This window comes from Carlito syrichta, unplaced genomic scaffold (assembly GCF_000164805.1).
Source record: "Carlito syrichta isolate Samal-C Ts95f unplaced genomic scaffold, Tarsius_syrichta-2.0.1 Scaffold303785, whole genome shotgun sequence".
Classification (NCBI taxonomy): domain Eukaryota; kingdom Metazoa; phylum Chordata; class Mammalia; order Primates; family Tarsiidae; genus Carlito; species Carlito syrichta.
Window position 1 is genome coordinate 167247 of NW_007247881.1, and position 9305 is coordinate 176551.

General features: G+C 40.0%; 1 protein-coding gene across 1 annotated transcript; it reads left to right on the forward strand.

Annotated features, from left to right (window-relative positions):
- Positions 1 to 2549: 2549 nt before the first annotated feature.
- On the forward strand, positions 2550 to 3734 carry LOC103261592 (zinc finger protein 708-like; the record flags this gene model as incomplete). The annotated part of the gene is made up of 1 exon (XM_021712953.1): positions 2550 to 3734. A coding segment is annotated over one exon (1185 nt), but the record flags the coding sequence as incomplete, so codon positions are not given.
- Positions 3735 to 9305: the final 5571 nt, after the last annotated feature.

The following is a 9305-nucleotide window of genomic DNA, read 5'->3' on the forward strand; positions in this document are numbered from 1 at the left end:
TATGCTGTTGTACATATATAAATATGTGTATGTGTGTACATTGTTTTATTAATCAACACAGATTCCACAAATATTTAGGTTGTTTTCAAGCTTGTCCATCTTAACAAATGCTGCAATGCCCATAGGGGTTGGAGACCTCTTTTTGATACTGATTTTATTTCCTTTGGTTATATACCCAGAAAGGGATTTCTGAGTTATGGCAGGTTTTTTAATTTTTAAAAGAATGTCGATAATGATTTTTATATGACTCTTCCAATTTTAAACTCAACAAGAGTATACAGGATTTCTTTTTCTTCACATCCTTATCAAAATTCTCTCTCTCTATTCTGGTTGATATTAGTCATTCTAACAGCTGTGAGACAATATATCATCATTGTGTCTATTTGAAATTGCCTCTGTTGGTGTTGGTCAGTGCCAGTTCATATACTGGTTGGCAATTTGTATGTCATCATTGGAAAATAACTATTCAGTTTTGGACTGTTTTTTATTCAAGTGATTATCATTTTCTTTCTTTAACATCTCATTAAGTATATGGTTTGAAGATTTTTTTTATCCTATAAGCCTTCTTCCTTTTTTCTTTACTCTGCAGAAGATTTTCAGTTTGATATCTCCAACTTGTTTATATTTATTTTTATTCCTGTAGTCATAAAAAAATTATTACTAAGACCAATATCAATATCAAGGATGTTTTCCAAATTCTTTTTATGGTTCCACTTTATCAGCATGTTCTCTATAACCCAGGCAGTAGTTTGGTGGTTCAAGTAGGGGTTTCTACATTTCATATAAAAATTTCTCAAACTTTTTTGTAATTTGCAGCTCCACAAATTATTGTTGTATCCTTAATTGAATCATTTATCCTGATTCTTTCTATGCTTTGTCATATTTTGTTTGGAGTATTTGAAATTCAAAGATATACATGTCATAATGTTTATGATGTTGCTTTGTCTAGATTAATATAATAACAATCACTAACTTAAAGATTCTAGGAGACTCATACCTGTTCTTAGGAGATATCTTTTCTATACGTTGTGACAGTAACCAGTCTTTGTATAAACCCTCAAAGGACAGAAGTGTGGACTCATACTCCATTCCTCGATTTATTCCCTGAGGGAGAATTCAAGAGTTAGAGCATCCCATCTGATTGCATCATGCTTCATTGTAAAGGAACAGAAATTATGGTGGCAAAATTTCTAAACTTTCTCTTCCATGTAACTCATTTTATCATGTGTATTCTGCAGTCTTCGTTGTTTTTTGAGTTATCACACAGGCAATTGGGTATTTTCTTAAGTGTATATATTTATGATGGAGTGAAAACCTGTGATTTGTACTTGCCATCATACTTATGTCCTTACCATGATATAATATTATATTTTATTTTCAAAGGATATTCACCTGAGTCTAACATGTGGAATAAATTTTTATTTTCCTGATTTTCAGCTGTGACTTCTCATTACACTGAAGGACTTTTGCCAGAGAAGAGCCTAGAAGACTCACTTGCAAAAGTGCTGATAGGAAAATATGGTAAATATGTCCTTAAGAACTTATGCTTACAAAAATCTTGGATAAGTGTGCATGAGGGTGTAGGGCAGATAGAATGCTCAGTTGCAAATAACCATTACAAATGTAACAAGAGTAGGAAAGTCTTTCATCAACACTCCAAATTGTTATCCACCAGAGCATCCATATTTCTGAAATGGCTTTCAAACATGAATATGGCAAAACCTTTAACCGGTCCTCAAAATGTAGTCAACATCAAAAAAATAGTGGAGGAAATATGCACAATATATGTGGGAAAGTGTTTAAGAAATCATCCTATCTAAATAAACATGAAAGAATCCATAGGGGAGAGAGAGCCTTCAAAGTGAAAAATGTGGCAAAGCCCTCAGCTATTACTCATGTCATTCACAGAAAATTCATTGTGGATAGAAACTCTATAAATGTGAAGAATGAACTGAGCTCTGTGGCTCAGCCTGTAATCCCAGTGCTTTGGGAGGCTGAGGTGAGTGGATTGCCTGAGCCCACGGGTTCAAGACCTGCCTGGGCAACTTGGCGAGACCTCATCTGTACAATAAATCAAAAAAATTAGCTGGGCATGGTAGTATGTGCCTATAAATCCAGCTACTTGGAAGACTGAGGCTGAAGGATCGCTGGAGTCCAGCAGGTCAAGGCTGCAGTGACCAGGAGTGGCCACTGCATTCCAGTCTGGGTGATGGAATAAGACTCCAACTCAAAAAATAAAATAAAATAAAAAATAAATAAGCCAGGTTCAATGGCTCAGCCTGTAATCCTGTGCCTTTGGGAGTCTGAGGTGAGTGGAATGCCTGAGACCGTGGGTTCGAGACCCGCCTGGGCAGCGACACCTCATCTCTAAAATAAATTTAAAAATCAGCTGGGCATGGTAGTGCATGCCTATAATTCTGGCTACTCAGAAGGCTGAGGTGGAAGGATCACCGGAGCCCAGCAGGTTGAGGCTCCCGGCCACCTCACTCAAGTCTGGGTGACAGAGTGAGACTCCAACACAAAGATAAATAAATAAATAAATAATAAATAAATGTGAAGAATGTGACAAAGCCTTTCACTGTCATTCACATCTTACTCAACATACAGTGATCCATTCTGAAGAGAAACCCTACAAATGTGAAGAATGTGGCAAAGCCTTTCAATTTCATTCACTCCTTACTCGACATATGATGATCCATACTGGAGAGAAACCCTACAAATGTGAAGAATGTGGCAAAGTCTTTCGCTCTCGTTCACATCTTACTCAACATACAATGATCCATACTGGAGAGAAACCCTACAAATGTGAAGAATGTGGCAAAGCCTTTCACACTCGTTCACATCTTACTCAGCATACACTGATCCATACTGGAGTGAAACGCTACAAATGTGAAGAATGTGGCAAAGCCTTTCGCTCTCATTCAAATCTTACTCAACATACAGTGATCCATACTGGAGAGAAACCCTACAAATGTGAAGAGTGTGGCAAAGCCTTTCACATTCGTTTACTCCTTACTCGACATATGATAACCCATACTGGAGAGAAACCCTACAAATGTGAAGAGTGTGGCAAAGCTTTTCAATCTTCTAAACATCTTACTCAACATACAGTGATCCATACTGGAAAGAAACCCTACAAATGTGAAGAATGTGGCAAAGCCTTTCAATTTCATTCACTCCTTACTCGACATATGATGATCCATACTGGAGAGAAACCCTACAAATGTGAACAATGCAGCAAAGCCTTTCATTCTGCTTCACATCTTACTCAACATACAGAAATCCATACTGGAGTTAAATGCTACAAATGTAAAGAATGTGGCAAAGCCTTTCACTCTCGTTCAAATCTTACTAAACATACTGTGATCCATACTGGAATCAAACCCTACAAATGTGAAGAATGTGGCAAAACCTTTCACTCTCGTTCAAAACTTACTCGACATACGATGATCCATACTGGAGAGAAACCCTACAAATGTGAAGAATGTGGCAAAGCCTTTTGCTTTCAAGGAGACTTTGCTAGACATAAGACCATTCATACTGGAGAGAAACCCTATAAATGTGCAGAATGTGGCAAAGCCTTTCACACTCGTTCAAATCTTACTCGACATACGATGATCCATACTGGAGAGAAACCCTACAAATGTAAAGAATGTGGCAAAGCCTTTCACTCTCGTTCCCTCCTTATTCAGCATACAGTGATCCATACTGGAGAGAAACCCTACAAATATTAAGAATGTGGCAAAACCTTTCACTCTCATTCACAACTTAGTCAACATACAATGATCTGTACTGGAGAGAAACCCTATAAATGTGCAGAATGTAACAAAACCTTTCACTCTCATTCACTCCTTACTCAACACACAGTGATCCATACTAAAGTGAAATGCTACCAATGTGAAGAATGTGCCAAAGCCTTTCAGTCTTGTTCACATCTTACTGACCCTACCATGACCCATTTTGGAGTGAAACCATACAAATGTGAAGAATGTGGCAAAGCCTTTCAGTTTCATTCATGCCTTACTTGATATGTAGTGACCCATACTAGAGAGAAACCCTACAAATATGAAGACTGTGGCAAAGCCTTTCAAACTCCTTCAAGCCTTATTCAACATATGGTGGTTCATACTGGAGAGAAATCCTACAAATGTGAAGAATGCAGCAAAGTGTTTCACTCTCAAGGGTGATTTGCTGTACATACGACCATTCCTACTGGACAGAAAACCTACAAATGTGTAGAATGTGACAAAGCCTTTAAATGTCATTCACATCTTACTCAACACACAGTGATCCATACTAGAGAGAATCCCTACAAATGTGCAGAATGTGGCAAAGGCTTTACTCAGGACTAGAGTCTTATTGTACACCAGCGTATCCATAGTGGAGAGAAGTCCTACAAATATGAGGAATGTGGCAAGGTCTTTCACTTTCACTCTGGATTTTCTCAACATAAGACCATGCATACTGGGGAGAAATCCTACAAATGTGAAGATATGGCAAGGTCATTCATGTAGGATTTGCTAGACATAATACCTACTTGGAAGGCTGAGGCAGAAGGATCGCCAGAGCCCAGCAGGTCGAGACTGGTGGCTGGGAGCTGCCACTGCACTCCAGTCTGGGTGACAGTGAGACTCCAACTCAAAAAAAAAAGAGAGAGAGAGAGAAACCCTACAAATGTGAAGTGTGGCACAGGATTTTTGTTCTCACGGAGTATTTGCTGGACATAAGACCATCAATACTGGAGAGAACCCTTACAAATGTGAAAAGTGTGGCAAAGCCTTTCACTCTATGAAGGATTTGCTTGACATAAGACCTTCCATACCAGGGAGAAACTTACAAGGGTAAAGAATACGGCAAAAACCTTTCACTCTCACAATAGAATTGCTGGACACATGACCATCCATGCTGGAGAGAAACCCTACAAGTGTGAAATATGCAGAAAAGTTTTTCACTCTGATTCACTACTTGCTTGACATGTCAAGATCCATACTATTGCAAACCTTACAAATGTGAAACGTGTGGTAAAACTTTTCACACTCAAAGAATTTGCTGGACACAAGACCATCCATAGTGGAGAGAAATCCTACAAACATGATGATTGTGGCAAAGCCTTTTTTCCTCAAATGATTTGCTATACATATGATTGCATACTGAAGAGAATCTCTACAAACTTGAAGAATGTGGCAAAGTCTTTTGCTCTCATAAAGCATTTACTGAACATAAGACCATTGACACTGGAGAAAAACCCTACAAATATGAAGAATATGCCATAGCCATTCACTCTCACAATGAATTTGCTGGACACATAATCATTCATACTGGAGAGAATCTCTACAAATGTGAAAAACATGATAAGCCCTTTGCTCTCATATACAAGTAGCTGGACATATGAGAATCCATACTGAGATGAAACTATATAAATGAGAGGAATGAGATAAAGCCTTTAGCTCTCATTCAATATTTGGTTGACATATGAGCATCTATATTTAGGGATTCCCTATAGATGGGCAGAATGGGGTAAACCTTTTCACTGTTATTTCAAGTTTTCTCAACATCAGACAATTTATACTCTAAATTTTCAGTATCTCTAATGACTGGAAAATCATATATCTAGTTATAAACAATAGAGACATGGTGAGAAATTTGCAGATGTAAAGAGTACTGTTATCTTTACTCAAGCCATGGATCTTTTGAATGTAGAAATGTAAAACATGTCTAAAGACATTAACCAGTAAAAACTTTATTTGACATTAGACTGCATTGTAGAGAATCTACAAAATTAAAGAATGTGGACTGGACTTTATTTAAATTGTATGCCATTGGAGATACTAGGGTATTCGGACTGAAAATGTTACAGGTGCAATTTATATGGAAGCTTATTTACTGAAAGTCAAGTTGAAATAAATATCAAATATTGAGTGGCATTAAAAGATTTATTTTGAGCCGGGCTCGGTGGCTCAGCCTGTAATCCCAGCACTTTGGGAGACTGAGGTGAGTGGATTGCCTGAGTCCACGGGTTCAAGACCTGCCTGGGCAACTTGGCGAGACCTCATCTCTACAATAAATCAAAAAATTAGCCGGATGTGGGAGCGCATGCCTGTAGTTCCAGCTACTTGGAAGACTGAGGCGGAAGGATCACCAGAGCCTAGCAGGTTGAGGCTGCAGTGGCCGGAAGCGGCCACTACACTCCAGTCTGGGTGACAGAATGAGACTCCAACTCAAAAAAAAAAAAAAGATTTATTTTGTTTGTTTGTTTTTTAGGAAAGCATAAGTATATTATCTGTATAAATTTGGCTTTGCATTGACAGAATTTGAGAATATTTTGAAAAGCAAACAATATTGATGTAACTCAATTCACATGATGCTATGCCTTCATTTGTAGGATTTATGTAAAGTCATGGGGTCAGTTGTTGGTACATTAGAGCTATGTAATGTCTTTGTATAGGAGGTCATCAGCACTCATGTCATGTTTTCATGGAGGATGAAGAACACTGATATGTAATCTTTAATGATCTAAGTGAAGAGGTTTCTTGTGGCACATTATGCATTATTGTAAGTTCAGAATGAGGTGAGTGCTTAGGATCACATTTCTCTTTGGAAATAAATGACAAAGAATCATTGAGAGTTTTAGAAGTCATTTGTCTTACTACCTACATGCAAATGAGAAAATGAGGCCAGAACATTAATACCTTGATGCATCTTCATAATATCAATACTAAAAGCCATCAGTGTAATTTGATATAATATAAAGAAATATTTTCTTATACATCAGAGCAAAGATAATTATTCTCTTAAAATGTATATATTATAAGTGTATGTTTAATAAATAATAAGATTCAGTTTTTAAAACTGAAGAAAGCTGTTTGCCCATGGTTCACGCTATCAGAAGTTCAGAAGTGCTTGAATATTTGTAATCTGGTTTTGCATACAGTGAAATTTGAAGGTTTATTAGGCTATATAAATTTGTTTGTTTTAATGAACAGAATTGTTTATAAAGTATTAACATTTGTTGTCCACACAACTGTTATGTTGCCATAAGTGTTAATCTATTCTATCTTACCCAAGATTGTAGGTATATGATGACCATATACTATTGAGTAACTTATGAAAGGATGTTTCTAGTGATCCTTTTTTTGTAGGTCATACTTTCTTTCTTTCTTTTTTTTAGTTATGTGTCATTTTGATTATTGCAATAAAGATTATACAGGAGTATAATTATAAGACCTAACTTTCTGAATTCTGACTATTGTAAATACTTATATATTAGGTTGGATTTTGACTCTGATGCCCGGGCTGGAATACAACATTTATATCTTGATACCAAAGCCTTTCCACTGTTTTGCCATAATTACAATGATTCTTTGTAATTTCCTTGATTCACTCTGGAAAGACCAAATGCTCATATGGAAACATTAACATCATGTGGTGTGTGAAACAGAATCTCACAACCCTTGCATTAGTCACCTGGCAGCAGGAAGTGGTCACAAAATTACTGACTGATACACTTTGTGTCATAGCTAATTTTATGCCGTTATGAGTTAATACTGCATCTTTACATTTACTTACACATTTCCCAACTGCTGATGGTGCCATGTATACCCTGTAAGTGCATAAATTATGTTTACTTTTGTATGATAGATTTGTATATCTTTATGATAGTATAAGTCAAAATAGACAATATACTTCTATTTGAAGTCCTCATGACATTGTTAAAGTATATTTCTAAACTGTGGTTCTGTGCGTTTCTTTTAAATGATCACAATTTTTTTTTTTTGAGTTGGAGTCTCACTCTCAGGCAATCAATTTGCCTTGGCATCCCAAAGTGCTGGGATTACAGAATGAACCACTGAGCCCAACCCTCAGTGTGTTTTTAAAGCAAACAACACACTAGTCTCCTGGTCTTTTTGATATACGATGTCACTTTTTTTTTTATACTTTTTTTTTGAATTGGAGTCTCATGCTGTCACACAGACTGGAGTGCAGTGGCTGCTCTGGCCACTGCAGCCTCGACCTGCTGGGCTCCAGTGATCTTTCCACCTCAGCCTTCCAAGTAGCTGAAATACAGGCGCGCGCTACCACACTCGGCTAATTTTTGATTTATTGTAGAGATGAGGTCTCGCCAAGTTGCCCAGGCGGGTCACGAACCCGCAGGCTCAGGCAATCCACTCACCTCAGCCTCCCCATTTGACCATTTTAAAGTACACAAATCTCTGGTATTTGATATATTCACCATGTTGTGCAACTATCACGGCTTCCATTTCCAGGACTCCTTGTCTTTTCAAAGAGAAGCCCTGTACCCATTAAGGAACAGCTCCCGGCCCGAGTCAGCCGTAAAAAGGCCCCACAGCCTCACTGTTCTGGAGAACAGAGTCCAAGAGCAAGGCATCACCAGCAGGCTCTCAGGTCTGCCCCTTCCTAGCCGTGAAGGTCTTCATCGGAAAGGACACCAGTCTCGGCGAGGGCTCCTGGGCCTGTCTCAGGTCACGGAGAAGGTGAGGCTGAAGGCGGTGACCTGGAGGCATCCTGCCTCTTGCCTTCCTTCGGAAGGGGAGGGTGGGGATCCTGACCCCAGAGACAGGCTCTGAGAGGGTCTTGGGAAGGCCGCGGAGGCTGCAGGGATGGTCAGAACCTCCAGTCCCACTGAGAGGAGGCCCTGCTGCCCCTGCACTGGGCTGTGCCTGCCCTAGAGGTTCCGACTGAGGCTGTGCCACCCAGCGGCTGTGGTCAGCGTGGCCTGGGTGTGCGGTGCAGCAGGGCTCAACAGGTCCCTCGTGTCCACACCTGCACTTGCTCTCCTGTTACCTCGAGTCAGCACTCATTTGAGCCCTTTGGACCTGGACCCTCGTAACGCAAAACCCCAGCAGGCTGGCACATGAGCCCCTAGTTGCAAAAAGGACAGAGGCCTTGGTCACCAATGCCAGAAGCCTCCACGTGTCCCTTCCTCCCATCTCCCCACCCCATAGACTTCTGGAGTTTGGGGACACAGACATCCTCTGGAGCCGGGTCCCCTGTCTGATTGGACACAGCCCCAGGATCTCCTGGCCCGGCCACCCTGGGAGACAGTGTAGTCTTCCGTCAGATCCTAGCATGTCGCAGACAGTCGAAGTCAGAGAAAGGGGAGGCTCTCCTGGGGGTGTCACCCTCTGTGAGGCGGGGATGTGGGTGGCAACTTGGAGCTGCAGGAAGATGAGGCCCTGTCCCGATGCACCCGGGACGCCATGCCAGCCCTCTCTCTGTCTCCTTCCTCTCTCCCCCATCCTCTGCACTTGCAACTTTCAAACCTTCGGTCAGCAGTGGGAGGACCA